General features: G+C 42.0%; 1 protein-coding gene across 2 annotated transcripts in view; it reads right to left on the reverse strand.

Moving 5' to 3' along the window:
- The window catches only part of NHSL1 (NHS like 1), a 142131-nt gene extending 124681 nt beyond the window's left edge, over window positions 1-17450 (reverse strand). Inside the window, exon 1 of one of the 2 annotated variants that reach the window (XM_043457049.1) lies at window positions 16318-17450. In XM_043457049.1, coding sequence (XP_043312984.1) covers window positions 16318-16519 — 202 coding nt within the window. In that variant the 5' untranslated portion in view covers window positions 16520-17450. The remainder of the gene's footprint in view (window positions 1-16317) is intronic. The other variant, XM_043457050.1, reaches the window with a different exon arrangement.
- Window positions 17451-19928: the final 2478 nt, after the last annotated feature.

Here is a 19928-nt window from a genome sequence, read left to right on the forward strand (position 1 = left end):
ACTGAGAAAAAACTCGTGGTTGGTCATTCCTTCAGTGAACTCTCTCTCAAAGAATTGCTAAAGTTGGTTTCTCTAGGTATAAACACAACAGTATGAATTCTTTGAAATTTCACTTCATCAAAAATGAAAGACATCTTTACAATTGTCATCTCTGAGACTTTACAAACACAAAACAAAGTAACTATGCTGGACATCAAAAGCTTTTGGTATCACAAGTGAGCATCTTTCATTAAATCTCATATATTTAGAGAAAGAGAGGATAGCAATCCCTATCAAAACTGCTACTTTTCTGTAGGCCTCATTTCTTGAGTCACAGAAAAAAAAGTTTTCCTCTACATCTCTATTTTCAATTTTTCAAACTGCACCCACACATCTTTGCAGCTCTCCTATGTCTAAATCAAAACATTCACTGAGCAACTACTGTAAGCCTAGGATGCAAAATGAAAATTATTTCAACACAGACTATTAAAAGGTCGTATTAGTTCCAAGAATTGAGAAGTTAGTGGTTTATTAAGAAAGTCATAGAAAAGGCAGAGAGACAAATCAGCTTTTTCAGTCACACTTTATAAAATTCTCATTTGTGTTCAGGAGGATCAAACATCATTTTAAGTGGCCAAAAAGGTTTAGTAGAGTAGAACCGACTTCAGATAATAGAAATACGTCTTATCATCACCATCTCTTAACTTTTTTATAAGCAGATGATGTGAAGAAAAATATGAAATTAAAGATATGGAGAGGCCATTTCAACCACATGAAAAACAATACGCACACACACACACACACACATACACACACGTTTGGTGTCCAACTGTTAGTCGGAGAAAAGAGTGGCAAGTGAGAACTCAATATGTAATTAGAGAAAGTGGTTAATGATGAAACCAAAGCTTAAAAGTGATGTTGCCTGTTTCAAGCGAAACAATACAGTAATCCTACTTGGAAACTCAGAGTGATTTTATAGATGTGTTTAAAATTTAACATTTACAAAAAGAACTGGGATGCCCAAATATAGTCACAACTCCATAACATTAACGCAAATATGTGCTTTATTTAACTGTAGTAAAAAGAAAAGCCAACAGAAAAAGATAAATGTGGGAAAAACATATTTACATATTACAGAACATCCCACTTATCAAGAGATCGTTTTTCTGAAAAACTCAACCACTCAAAATGTGGTTGAGACCCAAGAAGTCAAGATGATCTCTGACCAGACAGTAATACTCACAGGATCGCGGCTTAGGATCTTATTATAAGCCTTCAGTCACTAATACTCACAGGATCGTGGCTTAGGATCTTATTATAATCTCTCAGTCACTACTGCTGTAATGAGCTAGATTGCCCAGACCCTCCACAGAAGGTAACATATGAGAAACCCCATAGCAGAGACTGGTGGGTACAGAGGCAAGCATGACTGCAAGAGTGAAAAGAGAAAGCTCACAGCTTTACAGTAAAAGTGGAACAAGCAAGAAGCAGGCACCGGAGACCCACCTTAAGCCAAAGCAAGGATCCTTACAAACCTCAATAACCACCAGGGTGACGCCAGATGCTTACAAGGTTCAATGACACCACACTGACACCAAGGCATCAGAACAAGCTTCAGATGTCCTCTGAGGACGGAGCAGAAACACTACCCTGAATCCTGCGGAGCGGGAGGGACTAAGTCATGAGCAGCGAATTTCAATCCAACTATACCACTATTATCTGTAAGGCTTCAGGCCAGCCCCTTAATCTCTCAGGACAGCTTTCAGGGGGAAATGCCCCCACCCTACCATCTCACAGGACCATCAGAACAATGAAATGAGACCAGACATGAGTGAGCACTGGGTAAACCGTGACCTGCAAATAGACTCTATTTGCGGAGCAAACTTCAGAAAGATGTTCGTTAATTTTTTAATTGTTTTAGAATTCTGAACAATGAATGGAACAAGCTTCTGTTACAGAGAAATAAAAATGAAAGGCATTTTCCTCTAACATTTTATGTAAGCTAACATGTAGTCCATATGAACACAATTTAGAAAGGATCTCTAACCAACCGTCAGGGTTTTACAGTAACTTTATGTTTCAAAGAAAATGCAGCTTCTTATCCAGTTCAGACACAAAAATCTCTGACAGATACAGGCTAGAGTCCAACAATTTGAAAGTAAAGTGAAATGGACTGAACTTCTTGACTAATTTTCCTCTATGGGGGATGGATGGACAGCATGCCAGGAAGCATAATGCCAGAGAAATCTCCAGATCAGGGCAGAAATTCATCAGACGTTGCTATTCATGAGTTTTCCCTTGGGCCGGTGAGCAGGTGCAAGGAAGCCATGGAGTGCATTAGCAGGCCGTTCACGGCTGAGCTCAGGCAGGGAGCAAGGTCCATGCTGGAAATCACTCAGTCCGGCCTGCGGTTCAGGCACCACATGGCCCTGGGCTGGGGGCGCAGAGAGAAACCTAGGAGAGGCCTGCTCTGCTCTCAGGCCCAGTGGTGCTCTGATCGGCACAACTCATCTGTACTGCATCTCAGGATGCTTCTGCTATGTGAGGCCTCCTACAACAGGGGCATGAGGATGGACTATCCACAGAAGCTGCATTGCTATTTGTGAAGGAGCAATCTGGGACACAGTATAATACAACCCTACTACCCAAAGTCTACTGGAAGCATTATTTCACCAAAGTCTGTGACTTAATAGGGAATGATAAAACCAGTTCACTAGGTCGGGACTGACATTTTCTGTCTAATAGAATAGACTAGAATAAAACAGAAAAGAGAATCAAGTGGACCCATACAATAAGGGTAAGCAGTTTCACAAAGCTTTTTTCATTCTCTATAGATGTATATATGTGTTGTTGTTATGTATATGAACATGTGTGTGTGTGTACAGATCTGTACAGATCTGTTGTGTAGATTAGGAACAAATGTAAAGTGTATTTGTTGCTTTGGACACAGCCAAAACTTTTCAAAGTCACTGACAAACAACTATAATTAAACTTCTCAGGCACTGAAAAACTCAAAACATTCACATCGTAGATTTACTGTAGCAGATTCTTTTTCCCATTCCAAAAAAAAAATTTGTTGGCAAGAAACCTTGCTCAACTTTCTCAGAAACAAGATGAAAACTTACAATTGTGTTTTTGTTCAGGCCTTTATTAGTTGGAAGCTAAACATAACCTTTAAGATTTCTAAACTGAGTTACCTAACTTTTCCCTGGTTACAATGACATAAGCACATAGAGCCACTGCACAGACTAACACAAACCCCAGTGTGTGGGACGTAACCAAGGCCTGATGATCCAAAAAAAGGAAAGGAAACTGAAGTCGCTCAGTCGTGTCCAACTCTTTACGACCCCATGGACTGTAGCCTGCCAGGCTCCTCTATCCATGGGATTTTCCAGGCAAGAATACAGGAATGGGTTGCCATTTCCTTCTCCAGGGGAGATGATCCAAAGGAACACTGAAGGAGTGCAACCCCAATCTCACCAGCTTCCTAAATCACACAAGAACATCCCAAATGCAACAAGCAATCTCAAAAAATTCCATACATATCAAACAGAACTGGGCTCCTTAGAACAGAACCACACTCATACTTAAGGGCAAAGAAATGGACGTGGAAAGGTAGCAAGGGAAAAAAAAAAGGACTTAAATGATCTTTTTATAGCTGGAATAGAGTGTGTTGATTAACTCTGCAAGAAAATTACTTTAAGGTGAAAAATCAAAGTTCTTTTTCCAGGAAGTCAAAGGACTCTATGTACTTTCCACAGGTGAAAAAAAATTATGTAAATAAATAACCACCAGTCAAGACGATCACAGCAACCAAGCCAAGAACCAGCCCCAACCACCCACCAAGGTAAACTCACAAATTGCCTTTTGTATTCTTTGTAAAAGAACCTCCAACCACTCAAGACTGAGGTGGTACACACCTGTGTCCAGATAGGAATTCTGGTTTATCTCAAAACATAATCCAGAAACACCAGATACCCAGCCTCTACTTTAACTGAGGTGTTTCCGGTTACAAAGTGAAAGAGAACCTTCAGGAACACAGGCAAAGGAACTGTAACAACAGTAAAACACATTTATTCTCACACTCTCTTTTTAAAGTTTACTGAAAAACCAAAACAAAAATCAAGTGATGCAGTTTATGAAATCTCAACTGCTTGTGGTTTTCACTTATAAATAGGCTTTCCTTAGAGCAAGGTTTTAATTAAACCCAAATCTAATAGTTTACTTGTACACTGAACTTTTAGCCAGTAAACAGATTAGCCTTTATTTTTACTCCACACTTTTCAACCATGTACAGAAGGTTTATTAAGCTATGTCTTAAAAACAAACATATCTTAACTATTATAAACAATTAGTCCTGCAGGGAGCACATTCAGAAACATGTTTGAGTCCCACTAGTCTACCATTACTTAATAGATTTAGGAGATGGAGTCAGAAAAGTGTTGGCAAAAAGAAGGCAGAATAGACAGGAATGGAGACCCATCATCCCTTCTCTCCTTGTATCTCATCCCCCCTCCTTCCCACCCATCTATTGCCACCTCCTTCGGTTATCTTCCTTTTACTACTGCCATCAACAGAACCTTTTTGGAAAATAGGAGGGCAAGAAAACGGCAGGGCAGAGTCACTCCTCATTCCATCAGTCTCCATGAGCACCTGCTCTAGGGAAGGTCGTGGGTCAGGTCACTCTAGGTCACTCGCAAGTCAAGCCATCTTCACTCCTATGAGAGACTTCCTTCTCCTCATGGCTTTTTAAAGATTGCTTGATACCAAGTCTACAAGGCCACAGAAGCTCTCAGAACACAAGGATCCACAAGCGATGCCCAGATCCAGGGAATCAGTCTAAGTAAGGACAGCGTAGAGGGTGGGAATTAACTGAGGAGCCCGGCCAACAAATCCCTCTGCTCCAGGGAGATGGTCTCAGTCAGCTGCTCAGCTAGGCAAGCGCTCACCATGTTTTATACACGCTTACAGAGCCAAAATGTGATGTGCCCAGCACAGTGCTGGGTTCCAGCAAGAACTAAGTAAATAATTGTTGATTTAATGTCTTTGGTGACTAGTCAGTAATCAGCCATAAATTACAACAAACACCCTGAGATGCTGCATTGGATAGTCAGAGAAGAGGTGTTGCTACACAACGCAAAGGTGTAAAAGACAAATTATCTTCCCTTAGGATTTCAGGGTTCAGCAGGGTACTAACACTGTTACGACCATGTGATAAGAGATTCAGTAGAATTCATGCCAGATGGAGTCACGGCTTACACGACCGTAGGTTTGGTAGAACAAATGTACTTGCAAACTAAGTGCCAAGTCTATCATCAAGGGATGGTAGAAGAGAATATTTAGATCATGCACGCCTTTCTATTGGCTGATAAGTAGTGACAGACACTTGGAATAAGAAAGTTACTCACATCAGTAAGTACTTAAGGCTCAGTTCCGATGAAAAGATCAACTTCCTATAGGTGGCTTTGTGTGGGGCTGCCGGCACTCAGCAACCCCAGAAGAGCTGTACCCAAGTTCAGACTCTAGCATCCTCACTCAGACTATATCCCCATCCTCCACATTGCAGAGCATCACAGGAAAGGGATACAGCCGCGGAGGGCAGCATCCTTCTCTGGGAAGCCAGCCTTATGGTGGGACCAGTGCTCCTCAGCCTTCACACTGCTCCCCGGGATGGCATGGGAAATGCGGAGACTGTTCAAGTGCCAAGGATCCAAAGATGTGGTAATTTTAAATAGGGCCCCTGGTGATTTTTTCAGCAAAGACCTGAAGAAAGCAAGAGAAGGTGAGGATAAGAAGTACAGCTGGGAGTCCAGGAGGAGGGCAAGGTCAAGTTGCATGGCCTGTCCTAACAGCAGGAAGGAGTCGGGTGTGACGTGGAGAAGAGTTAAGAGGAAAGCACAGGTGATGAAGTTGGGGAGATGATGGGGTCAGGGAGCCCACCCCCGTAGGGCCTCCGAGAACACTGTAAAGACGCTAGTTATTAAACTGTCTGAGAAAGGTTTTAAGCAGTGACATCACACGGTTTGACTTCTGTTTGATGTTTTACAGGGTTGCTGAGGTCGCTGTGTTAAGACTGCCTGGCTTGGGGTGAGGGTGGGGGTGGGGAGGAGAACAAGAGTGAAAGAAGGAAAACCGGTTAAGAAGAGATGGCAATAGCCCCCATCTGCCTCTCCTTATCAGACATGGCATCATCCAACCCACACCTCAGCCCTGTTCACTAAGTCAACTTTACTCATGGTCAAAGCAGCCAGGGTCAAATGCTTGTACAAAGTGTCTCCTACAGACATGGTGTGCATGCAGTAACAGGAAACGGCCGACTGCCACCAAGATTATGTTCCCACAAACTGCACCCTCTCTCTCGCTACACTCGGAAAAGTCCAGACTCGGGAGCACTTTAAGATTACGTTCAGCAATATAATCGACAAAGCAAGCACACAGTGCCACCTGAAACCCACCACACTTTACGCAAATCCAGAGTACCGTTTGGCATGTGGGCCTGGGTAAACAGCACTATTAAGAGTGTCCCAGGTGAGTTATGCTCACCCTATCAGTATCCCTTTTCTGGGTACTTAGCCTTGGGGATAAAAAAGATAAGGAAGACCTGGTCCCTGCCCTAAAGGAATTCACAGTCTAGCTCAAGACACAGGCGGGTAAACAAATAAGTACAACCCAGTGTATGATAAATGCAATCACAGAGGTATGTAGAAAGCCCAGAAATAACACAGAGAAGGGAGTAATCTGCTCTGCCCTCCAGGGATCAGGGAAGACTTCACAGAGTTTTAAAGCAAGTTCAGAAGGTTAAGCACGCTAGTTACAGGCAGAGGAGGAGACTGGAGCATCCAGACTGACTCAGGGACTGGGAGATGAAAGTTCTGGAGTTGTGAAAGAGCTATGGCTCTGTCTGCTACTCATGAAGTTAAAAGGGAGAGCAGACAGGAAGCCATCAGATAGAGGAGGGTCTCATGCCATTGTAAGGACTTCATTCCACGCACACTAGGGCCACAGACAAATGACCGAGTTAGACAGCAGTTCCCCTTTATCCACAGGGGATATGTTCTAAGATGCCCCAGTTCAGTTCAATTGCTCAGTCATGTCCAACTCTTTGCGACCCCATAGACTGCAGCACGCCAGGCCTCCCTGTTCATCACCAACTCTCAGAGCTTACTCAAACTCATGTCCATCAAGTCAGTGATGCCATCCAACCATCTTATCCTCTGTCGTCCCCTTCTCCTCCCGCCTTCAATCTTTCCTAGCATCAGGGTCTTTTCAAATGAGTCAGTTCTTCACATCAGGTGGCCAAAGTACTGGAGTCTCAGCTTCAACATCAGTCCTTCCAATGAACACTCAGGAGTGATTTCCTTTATGATGGACTGGCTGGCTCTCCTTGCAGTCCAAAGGATTCTCAAGAGTCTTCTCCAACACCACAGTTCAAAAGCATCAATTCTTCGGCGCTCAGCTTTCTTTACAGTCCAACTCTCACACCCATACATGACTACTGGAAAAACCATAGCTTTGACTAGACGGACTTTTGTTAGAAAAGTAATGTCTCTGCTTTTTAATATGTTGTCTAGGTTGGTCATAGCTTTTCTTTCAAGGAGCAAGCGTCTTTTAATTTCATGGCTGCAGTCACCATCTGCAGTGATTTTGGAGCCCCCCAAAAGTAAAGTCTCTCACTGTTTCCATTATTTCCCCATCTATTTGCCATGAAGTGATGGGACCAGATGCCATGATCTTAGTTCTTTGAGTGTTGAGTTTTAAGACAACATTTTCACTCTCCTCTTTCACTTTCATCAAGAGGCCCTTTAGTTCTTCTTCACTTTCTGCCATAAGGGTGGTGTCATCTGCATATCTGAGGTTACTGATATTTCTCCTGGCAATCCTGATTCCAGTTTGTGCTTCATCCAGCCTGGTATTCTGCATGATGTACTCAGCATATAAGTTAAATAAGCAGGGTGACAGTATACAGCCTTGACATACTCCTTTCCCAATTTGGAACCAGTCTGTTGTTCCATGTCCAGTTCTAAGTGTTGCTTCTTGACTTGCATACAGATTTCTCAGGAGGCAGGTCAGGGGGGCTGGTATTCCCATCTCTTTCAGAATTTTCCATAGTTGGTTGACCCAGACGTGCCTGTGAGTGTGCAGGAGTCTCTGGCAGAGGCGTGGGCTGGCGGTGGCCTGCTGCAAGGTCCAAGGCACTGAGCGCAGCAGGGCCTGCATGGAACCTTCTGGAGGAAGCCGCCATTGTCTTCATCACCTCCACCATAGTTTCACCTCAGGTCAAACAACAGGGAGGGCCCACAGCCCAGCCCACCAACAGAAAATTCAATTAAAGAGTTGCTGAGCATGGCCCCGCCCATCAGAACAAGACCCAGTTTCCCCCTCAGTCAGTCTCTCCCCTTAGGAAGCTTCCACAAGCCTCTTATCCTTATCCATCAGAATGAAAACCACAATCACAGAAAACTAATCAAACTGATTACATGGACCACAACCTAGTCTAACTCGATGAAACTATGAGCCATGCCCTGTAGGGCCACTCAAGTCAGATGGGTCATGGTGGAAGAGTTCTGACAAAACGGGGTCCACTGGAGAAGGGAATGGCAATATTCTTGCCTTGAGAACCCCATGAACAGTATGAAGAGGCTAGGGTATGAAAACAGTGTGAAAAAACCCATGAAAACAGTATGAAAAGATAGAACACTGAAAGAAGAATCCCCAGGTCAGTAGGTGCCCAATGTGCTACTGGAGAAGAGTGGAGAAATAACTCCAGAAAGCAAAAACAACACCCAGTTGTGGATGTGACTGGTGATGGAAGTAAAGTCTGACACTGTAAAGAAAAATATTGCATAGGAACCTGGAAAGTTAGGTCCATGAATCAAGGCAAATTGGAAGTGATCAGACAGGAGATGGCAAGAGTGAACATTGACATTTTAGGAATCAGTGAACTAAAATGGACTGGAATGGGTGAATTTAACTCAAATGATCATTATATCTACTACTGTAGGCAAGAGTCACTTAGAAGAAATGGAGTAGCCATCATAGGCAACAAAAGAGTCCTAAATGCTGTACTTGGATGCAATCTCAAGAACAACAGAACGATCTCTGTTCATTTCCAAGGCAAACCATCCAATATCACTATAATCCAAGTCTATGCCCCAGTAAGAAGCTGGAGTTCAACAGTTCTATGAAGCCCTACAAGACCTTCTAGCACTAACACCCAAAAAAAGATATCCTTTTCATTATAGGGGGACTGAAATGCAAAAGTAGGAAGTCAAGAGATACCCAGAGTAATAGGCAAATTTGGCCTTGGAGAGAAGCAAAAAGCAAAGGAGAAAAGGAAAGATATACCCATTTGAATGCACAGTTCCAAAGAATAGCCAGGAGAGAAATAAAGCCTTCCTCAGTGATCAATGCAAAGAAATAGAGGAAAACAATAGAATGGGAAAGACTACAGATCTCTTCAAGAAAATCAGAGATACCAAAGGGAACATTTCATGCAAAAGGGGGCACAATTAAGGACAGAAACGGTATGGACCTAACAGAAGCAGAAGATATTAAGAAGAGGTGGCAAGAATACACAGAAGAACTGTACAAAAAAGATCTTCACGACCCAAATAATCACAAAGGTGTGATCACTCACCTAGAGCCAGACATCCTGGAATGTGAAGTTAAGTGGGCCCTAGGAAGCATCACTACTAACAAAGCTAGAGGAAGTGATGGAATTCCAGTTGAGCTATTTCAAATCCTAAAAGATGATGCTGTGAAAGTGCTGCACTCAATATGCCAGCAAATTTGGAAAACTCTGCAGTGGCCACGGGACTGGAAAAGGTCAGTTTTCATTCCAATCCCAAAGAAAGGCAACGCCAAAGAATGTTCACACTACCACACAATTGCACTCATCTCACACGCTAGTAAAGTAATGCTCAAAATTCTCCAAGCCAGGCTTCAACAGTACGTGAACCATGAACTTCCAGATGTTCAAGTTGGATTTAGAAAAGGCAGAGGAACCAGAAATCAAATTGCCAACATCTGTTGGAACATCAGGAAAAAAGACCCCCCAGGGGTACCTGAAACCAAGGATAGTAGTGCATCCTATGTACACTATGTTTCTTCCTGCATACACCTATAATAAGTTTAATTTATAAATTAGGCACAGTAAGAGAGTAACAGAAATTACTAATAACAAAATACTATAACAAAGGTTTAAGAATGGATCTCTCTTTCAAAATATCTTATTATACAAATGTAATGCTTTTTTTCTTCTTAACTAAGCACTTATTACACACTGTGGCTGCAACTTGCAATTTGAGGTGCAACAGCAAAACTAGCACGAATTTATTTTTCCTTCTTCACAATTTCACAGTTAGAAGATTCCTTCTTGCCATAGATCTTGGCAACATCAGTCAGGATATGATTTTTTTCCCCTGTCCTTTAGTCGAGAAGTTCACCTTTTCACTTCAAGAAGGCACTTTATGGCTTCTCTTTGGCTTATCTGAATTGTGAACATCAAGACTCTTGTGCTTTGGGGCTAGCTATTATTGAGTGAACTAAGGGTGACCAGAAGACAAGCACTGCAATGCCAGGACAGTCAATCTGATAACCGGGAAGAGATGGCCCCTGAGGGACTAGCAGGCGGGACACTCTGAACACAGGGGTTACTCACATCCCAGGCAGCATAGGGCGGGCTGGCAAGAGAGTTCATCATGCTCTTCAGAACAGTGCACAATTTAACTTATAACTTCTGGAATTTTCCATTTAATATTTTCAGATTACAGTTGACCACAGGTAACTGAATCCGTAAAAACTGAAACCATGGATAAAGAGGGACTATTTGTGGGGCTTCATAGGTGGCTCAGTGGCAAAGAATCCACCTGCCGATGCAGGAGACACAGGTTCAATCCCTGGGTCAGGAGGATCTCCTGAAGGAGGAAGTGGCAACCCACTCCAGTATTCTTGCCTGGAAAATCTCAAGGACAGAGGAGCCTAGCAGACTGCAGCTCATAGGGCTGCAAAGAGTCAGACATGACTGAATGAGTAAGCATACACAGATATATGGTATTTGTGTTTTAAGACGATCACTCCAATTACAGTGTAGACGCAAAAATACTAATAGCTCAAAGACAACAAGAGTGAAGATAACAAAAGGAGAAGACCTTTCAGAAGGCCAGGTAAGAGCTGATGAAGACCTGGACCACAGTAAAGATGGACAAGTGAGTGGGGGCAGGCACAAGAGACCTTGAGATAAAACTGACAACATCGGAGCTACCTGAAGTATCTGATAGGAAATACTGTGGTAAAAATAAACACACACACCCCACTTAATTTGACAGAAAATGACAGCTAAATCCCAAACCCCTGAAATTACATGAAAATATAACACTTTCTATGAATACCTAATTATATAAATACGAGTTATAAGAGACATAAAAATTAACCCTAATTAATGTGCAGTGTCTTTTTTAATTACTTTTAAAATAACTGTTTGTAAAGAATAATTTCAAAAAAAGTTTTCAAAACCCAGTAAAGACATTTCCATGGAAAACAACACAGGTTATATTAACTATATGTTAATTTTAAAATTAACTGAATTTTTTAAAAGAAAAAAAAAAGAATACAGGTTACTCACTTTCAAACCCAAGCTCTACACAATAAGTTATTTCCTTCATTACTCTATGGTATATCCAGTAATCTAAATAAGTACCTAAGTCTCAAAGCAAATCCACAAACTTCTAAAAACAAGAAAATAAAGAAAAGGTATTAGATAAACTATTTCGATAGAACTTTATCAATTTAATGACAAATAGGATCATTTTTGCAATAAGGCAGCAAGACAGAGACTCTAATTTCAAAAGAAAAAACAAAGGTTAATAAAGGGCAGTCTCAATGAACCAGATAAAATATTAAGTGGCATTCATTGTTTGTCTCTTTCACAGAATGTCAGCTTCAGTAGAAAGAAAACATTACATTCACCACACTGAGAATATTCTTCTTACCTTTTTTTATTAAGACACCAAGATAAACTCCATTTAGCTATTTTTCCAACATACACAGTGATCCTCAGCATAAATATTTGTATAATATGTAATTTTATTCTCAAATTTGTGGTGCTGCTTTGACAATATTTCCCAAGTTTTTTTTTTTTTTTTTAATGCTATGGAGGAAATGTTCTCAAATCTTATAAAGATTTTATGATCAAAAATAAATCACAGGCATTTACATAGTAACAGGATCTTGACCTTGCAGCTTTTGGTCTGCCATGCCATTTTTCTCCACTATAATATCTGAAGTCACTGCTAATCTAATTATGCACAAGCATTCTGTTTTCTGCAACTGTTTAATCAGCGAGGACATTGGGATGAAATTATTTTAAATACAGTCAATTCCCACACTGGACAATTGATTATCTAGTGTATGGATTATTCATTACCCTTGATACCTAGTAAGGCCTTTCTCTGGTCATTTTTGTAGCTTCTGTGAAGGGAGTGAACTGAAATTCAAATGATGCCAATTTTGCAATGTTATTAATACATATGGCAACATCCAGAAGAAGAGAATGAAAGCACCCTTTAAATTGAGGCTTTGCATGTCAATTACCCAATCTGTTGACCTGCCAATACCAGAATCATCAATCATGCCTCTGCACATCTGAACAGAACTGGGGCTCCAACAAAACACAGTCTGCTCAATGAGAGGATGCCCCACTATAATTCCTCCTCTTTGGGTTTTAATTGACAAGAGAAGAGTAAGCAAGTGAGATAGGGGAAGCACAGAATAAATATTTCTGGTCATTAGTCTCCCTTGAGAACTTTCCACAGTGCTGGAAACAAAGCAGGAGCTCATTAAATATTATTTAAATCCGTGCACAGCTGGAAAACCTTGCAAAACATGAAAATGCTCCAGATAAAGTACCTTCTCATTCTAAAACTCTCTTCACACTTTTTCACAATTCTCCTGCATTTTCTCTTTAATTCTCCATTAGATATCCACTTCTCCCCTGAAGTATGAACTCCATGACTTCAGGGGCTGTATGTTTATATTTCTCTGTATCCTACACATGATCCTCAATGAGAATTCCTTCTAAATTCTCTCCCAACTCCACAAGAAAAGCAACAGTTTGTCTCATTTACAACTAACTTCTACTTTTTTTACTACATGGGCATCTAGTAAAACAGCGCATGGTTCATTAATATTCTAAAGGACACTGATTCGCACCCTTGGTTGTCATGGCTAATTAAGTCAAAATATCATCTGCTGTTATAGGGGGTCACATCACCTAAAGACTACAAGGATGGGTCACTACTGTTACTCAATTCATTTTTACCTTCCAGAGTACCAATGTCAATACAAGAAAGTTTAGAAACTTGCCATGTGCTAGAACATGAGAAAGCACAAAGGTTCTTCCTTGTGATTGCTTCGGACATATCGATATGGATCTTCTAGTTACATTTCAGGCTCAGGAATTTTATCCTTAGCTTCTTGAGTATAATCAGTAACACTGGATTATAAAGTGATGGGACTGTGTACTGATAGACAGCCATAATGGTAACCACTTGAACATGTTATTCTGGTGTTATTGATAAGCAATCTAATATGGAGATTCACTATAAAAAGCACAAAAACAAAATTTGAAAGAACTGTTTAATAAAGTGAATGTGCATCTTATTCAACATACCACTGAGACACCACTGACGCTGATAGTGGCAATTCAGTAGGCTAATTGAGCAAAGCAATGTGACCTGGAGAAGCAGGCAGAGGGCAGGGCAAGCACTCTGACCCAGCAGCAGCTGCTGGATGGGAGGGAGAGAGCCTGCAGAACCGGACACCCCATCACCCCCTCAGACAGATCCCTTGGGGGTGGGGGTGGGGGTAAGAACACAGACAGGACCACTGACTTGAGGAAGACCTGTTAAGCTGCACTGCCCCACCTCTGGCACTGCATGATGGTAGTGTATGTCTGCAGAGGAGAGATGAAGAGCAGGTTTTTAGAGACCTGTGTAAATCACAAAAATGTTAAAATAAGGTCAGGGGGTTGGGGAGCAGGCTGAAAGGAAGTGGATTCAGATGCATGAGGTCTAGGCAGACAGATACATGAGGTCTAGGCTATCCAATCCCCATCAGACCTATATGTCTTCAACATATATTTATTTGCAAACAAATCCTAATATGGCCATTGGGTATTCTTGACACTGACTGATAATCCTTGTTAGACTTCTAGCTTATTGGATGCTCCTAAAAAAAAAAAAAAGAAAGAAAAAAACAATAAAAACTAAAACAAAACTCCAACTCTGTATAACTTTTCTGAAAGATATTCCCTCTTTTGATCTCTAAGGATAAACAAAAGTCATTCCATATTTCTCCAAAAGAAAGAATTAAGTGGAATAAGGATCAACTGTTATCATGCTCCTGAGGCAACATATCAAAGTTGGGAGCCAATTTTCTTTTGCAAGTCAAATGTGAAAACAGAATCCAAGACCATGAATTCTGATCTATAGGCAGCCTTTTAAGGATGTCCCCATAACTGCACATGTCAAAGTGATAATATTATCCATGTCCAATTATTTCTAAGCTCCGTATAAATGTACACACTGTATTATGCCACCATTTATCTTCATGAGGCTACAGAATTCCCCACTACAGTAAGGGATAAAGGGCACACTCTTTTGTTTTCTTACATAAACAAGTCCTCCTTCCACAAATCGCCCTGGTCTTTACAATGACTTCTTTATTTTTTACAAGTCAAGTGTACAGTATTTGCTTCATTTCCCAACCAAAACTCATCCATGCAAATTCACAGTTTCTTTCCCTTTAGAGTTAATTTAGATGGAGCATCTATGATAGAAATCCTAAAGCCGCGTGCTCACATGTACACAATCTTTAACAAAACCTTGACAGCGGTTGATTTAAAACAAAACAAGTCATAAAACAACCACCTCTGGCAAAGCCCAAAGGTAATTAAAACTACACCCTCTCGCAACCACAGCACTACTGTATCCGCCCTTCGAACATTACAACCCACCCATTTACCAAAACCACAGCTTATTCCTGATTTAGAAAAAGTAAAGTTCGTGGACTTACTAAACTACACAACTCCAGCCAGAAAGTATAAATGCCTTTTCTACGCCAGGCGATTTATACACCATCTGAACTAAAAGCATCATACTGTGGCTCGGTATCAGCAGACCACTGCGGACCACCTTCCTGACATAATAAACAACTGACATCTTCAAAGAGCATTAACTAGTCCCTCTTGAGCCATAGTTTAACAGACAAGAGCAAATGGCCTAACCTATATTATCCATGAAGATGGGTGCGTTTAACTTCCAGTCCATGGAATATAATTACTGTCCCCATAAGCCCATATTTAACTTAGTTGATTCTCTCACATTTCAGCAGTTTCATTTCCCAAAAGAAGGGGAATGACAGGTCCCTGAAAGGTTTTAGCGAGGTTTCTCTTGGCACGGGAAGAATGTGATAAACAGGGAAAACACAATCACGCGGAATGTCTGGATGAGGTTCCTTTGTAAGCCTTAAATAGCACTCCCCCACGAGGCTGTGCCACTGCTCTGAATGGAGAAACCATTTTAGAGCCTAACAATTCAGTCTCTCCAGTAAACATTCTAAGAGGAAGACCTCAGAAATTCTAAATATAAAACAGGGGTGTGTTTAAGAAATATTGAAATAGTTCCCCCCTTTTCGGCCAGGACTGTTATTTTTCTTCACCTTGAAGAAGGCAAACCATGTTAAACCTGAGAACAGAAACTAGCACTGGTCTGAAAAGGAACTTGAAAGAAATCCGAAAAGCCCTTTTGGACACGATATCAAGGGTCAGTGTTCCCTGTGTTCACTTCCCCGGTGTCACTCCGGCACCTGCTCATTCGAGCGTTCGGGTAATTCAGTTGTCTTAAAGAAATATGCAGAAAGTCCACCCACAATTCCCAAAGTTTTCTCAGTGCACCGTTTTAGAAAAGAGCTCCATGTCCTAACTTTCAGTTGTTGTAAAGAGCAGACGATTCCTCCCAGGATGGTGGCTTACCACTGAACTTTGCACAAGTCACATGTGTGCGCGGAAGGCGGGGGGGTGGGGGACAGAGTGCTGCGGACACATAACAGCTATTTTATCCTTCTGAGAAGGACACGGTCTCAAGTTGAATCTAGTTGAAGGAGTATTTTCACTTTAGACATGTACACAAATGACTGACACTGAATTCCAACATAAAACCACCACAAAAACTCCGAAAGGGGCCAAAAACTGTGAACGGAAATCAGTGATAGAAACAAAGAACTGTACAGAGCAAACTTCTAGAAACGTGTAAATGAAAAAAAAAAAAAAAGTCAAGTCACCTTTTCTGGGCTGGGTTCTGTAGGTCCAGTTTTCATCATCTGCTTCCACCTGCTGCCCACAGACCGACAACTCCCCATCACTGCGAAACAGCTTCTTTGTCTGCCTGGACAAGGACGAGAAATTTATCCAGCTCACAGCACGTGAGAGGGAACCTGGGTTTGACTTGAGTCTAAAGGAACCTGAAGAGCCTTCCTTTTTCATCTTCTTTCACATCAAAGTCGACTACAGAGAAAGGTCAATCCAGCCAACAAAAACCTCGTTTTTCCAAATTGTCCCAGGTCCTTTCCATGAACCTCCTCCTTGCTACTTATTCAGACAATATTGAGAGTCTGAATCTGAAGAAAGATTGCTTCTGTGTCACCCAATTACAAAGAAAAGGGAAATGAGAGGTTAGAGGGGAAAAAAAATGTTTTTTCACATTGTGGTACTTGGTTTAAAGATCAAGAATATCCACGGTCTCCCTCCACCCAATAAAAATAACTAAAAGTATAATTCTAAAAAAGAAGCAAAACGTTCATCTCAGGAACGCTTGTCAGGACTTGGCGAAGAGCAGGACCAAGGCACTCCGACCCTCTGGTGTGTGCCTAGCATCCCGTACTGTAATCCTATTCCTCTCCCAGGCATCTTTCCCCGCTCAGGCAGAAAGCCAGCCGTCTGTGGCAGACAGAAGGAACTCCTCAGGCTGCAGAAAAAAAGATTCAGCGTCAACTCAGGTGCCCAGTTTAAAGTTCACCCACACAGGTGACTTGGGAGAAATCACAGTTCGGCTCACTGGCCCCAGCTCACTGCAGAGTCGTAAATCCCCCACTTGCCCTCCTTCCCGTCTGTGAAGCGCCCAGGAGCCACAGGACTCCACAAACAATAAAACAGGCTGCGTGGCTATCGCTTGGATTACAGAGTAAGCGCTCCTGTGAAAGGCGATAGGCTTTTCCGGACACCGAAGCCACCTCATTGGAGACAGAAAACCCCGCCTCCCCGCAGCCAACACTTCAGAGGGAGCTCTAACTTCTGAACTCCGGCAAAGCTATGAAAATGCAAGTCTGTGTAGAACACAGACTTCGGGACAAAATTTTTAAAGCCAAAACTGGATTATCATCAGACCACTTCTAGAAATGGGATTTTTTAGAAGGTGCCTTCAAAGATTATGTAGTTAAATCTCATCAGCATTCCTAAATGGATTTAAGAACGTCATCATCTACTTCCAAAGGGAATGAAACTGACCAAACTATCACGTCACTTGCAGCTTTCAGTGAAGGCGAAGTGCAGCCATTTCTGCACCTGTCTTGGCCTCTCCCATTTTCCACCAGCAGCCAGAGTGTGGGACAGATGAGCCACCTCTGTTTTGCCACCAGCAGCCCCTGGGGGTTATTCCTCTCCTCTTTGAATGATCATCCTATTACAGAGACCCATCTTCTGAGAGCTATGCTGGTAACAATTAGCTGCAGGCTCGAGCCCTTTGTAAATCTTAATCAGAGCATGCAAAATATCTAGAGCCACATGTTGGAATGCATTAGGGTGCAGCATTTCACCCAAGGCCAGGATAATTCCACAATCCTAGGGGTGTGAAGAATTTCTGCAACTTTCTATCACAGAGACTTGGTGATGGAGTCCTTTCCCAGAGAGTCATTCAGAGTAAGGACACGTAGAAAGCTGGGTCCACATCTCACTCTCCTGCACTCGTTTATTTGCTCAGTTGTGTTTGACTCTTTCGTGATCCCAAGGACTGTAGCCCGCCCGGCTCCTCTGTCCATGCAATTTTCCAGGCAAGAACAGTGGAAGAGGTTGCCTTTTCCCCCTCCAGGGGATCTTCCCCACCCAGGGATCGAAGCTGCATCTCCTCCATCGCAGGTGGATTCTTTACCACAGTCACCTGAGAACCCCCTTCCTGCGCTTAGCATTGAGCAAATAAAGCTAACAAACTGCAACAGAAAACCAAGCTTGACTGAAATCAATAAAAGCAGGATTTTGCATCATACATCTATTGCAGTTAACTGAGATGGTTAGAAAAAGGCACTACACGCTTAACAGGATTGGAACATTTATAGAAAGAGAACACAGAGCAGCTGCCAAGTGTTCCATGGATGGACAACTCATACTACCATGGAAATCACGACAGGGAACAGGTGCTAAGACTCAAGGGCAAAGCTACAGAACAATCCAGGTAGCAAAAATACAGACTCAGTGTAAACACTCAAAGTGTCCTCAAGAAATAATGTCATTTAAATCTCTCAATTTACTGATGGAGAAAATCAGGTTCAGAGAACATACGTAACACACCAGTGTCACTCAGAGGAGTGAGACCTCTACTTTGATCACTATTATAAGGGTAAAAAACGATACCATTATACATGGCAACAGTGCTAATATCAAAGTTCAAATATTCAATATTCTTTTCAAGTCAAAGACTCAAAATAGTAAAAAAAAAAAACCAGAAAACCATTGGGCCAGAAAATACAGAACATCCCAAATGCTGCTTACCGTTGGCACAGAGGACCCTCTGACATCCAGGTTATTTACTCATTAAGGATCCATGGACTCCAAACAAGGAACACAGTGGTTTCTGCACTGATGTTTATGTCCCACAGTTACAGTTTTAACACAGAAACATATAAGGCCTGAAATTAACCTTGTGCTGTGCTGTATATTCAGGAAGTACTGCTGAACATGTTCCCCAGCCCAGCGTCCTCCAAGTGCACACACATACACGTCCAACAGCAGACGAGCTGGTGTCATTAGCTGGTGTGTCTTCCTCCAGTACCTCCTGTTTCTCCACTCCTCTGGGAAGAGGTAGAGGAATATTCACCGCCAAGCTACCAGGAAGGAAAACTGGTCCATTCAAGGACTAGACTCATGACCCTCCCTCAAATTAAACACACACTTATGCAGAACTTCCAAGAAATTTAAAGGTTTCCCATTATTCACAAGACCAATGGATATGCTTGCATATAACCAATTCTCCATCTATTAGCTATTCTGTTAGACTGAGTCTTGATTATTAGTATCTTCACTTAAGTAAAAGGAGGTCAAATAAATTACAAATGGATTAGAGTTCCCCTATGATCAAGATAAAATACAATGACCTAAATCAGCTTTGGAGGAAATACTTGCACTTTGACTCCTCATCTTAGATAGGTGGATTCTTCAGTGCCTCAGATGGTAAAGAATCTGCCTGCAATGCAAGAGACCTGGGTTCTATTCCTGGGTCAGGAAGATTCCCTGGAGAAGGGAATGGCAACCCTCTCCAGTGTTCTTGCCTGGAGAATCCCATGGACAAAGGAGGCTGGCGGGCTACAGTCCATGCGGTCACAAACAGTCAGACACAAGACAGATACTCCAACTAGACAGGTACTCCAATTAGCTTAGAAAAACATAAGTGAATTGCTTAAAAAGCTGTTGCACGTGTGCTCACTGGTGTCCAACTCTTTGCGAACCCATGAACCCACCAAGCTCCTCTGTCCGTGGAATTTTTCAGGCAAGAATACTGAAGTATGTTGCCATTTCCTATTCCAAGGGATCTTCCCGACTCATTCTCTTGCATCTCTTGCATCTGCATTGGCATGTGGAATCTTTACCTCTCCACCACCTGGGAAGCCCTAGAAAGCTCTTAAAT

This window comes from Cervus canadensis, chromosome 33 (assembly GCF_019320065.1).
Source record: "Cervus canadensis isolate Bull #8, Minnesota chromosome 33, ASM1932006v1, whole genome shotgun sequence".
NCBI classification, from domain to species: Eukaryota; Metazoa; Chordata; class Mammalia; order Artiodactyla; family Cervidae; genus Cervus; species Cervus canadensis.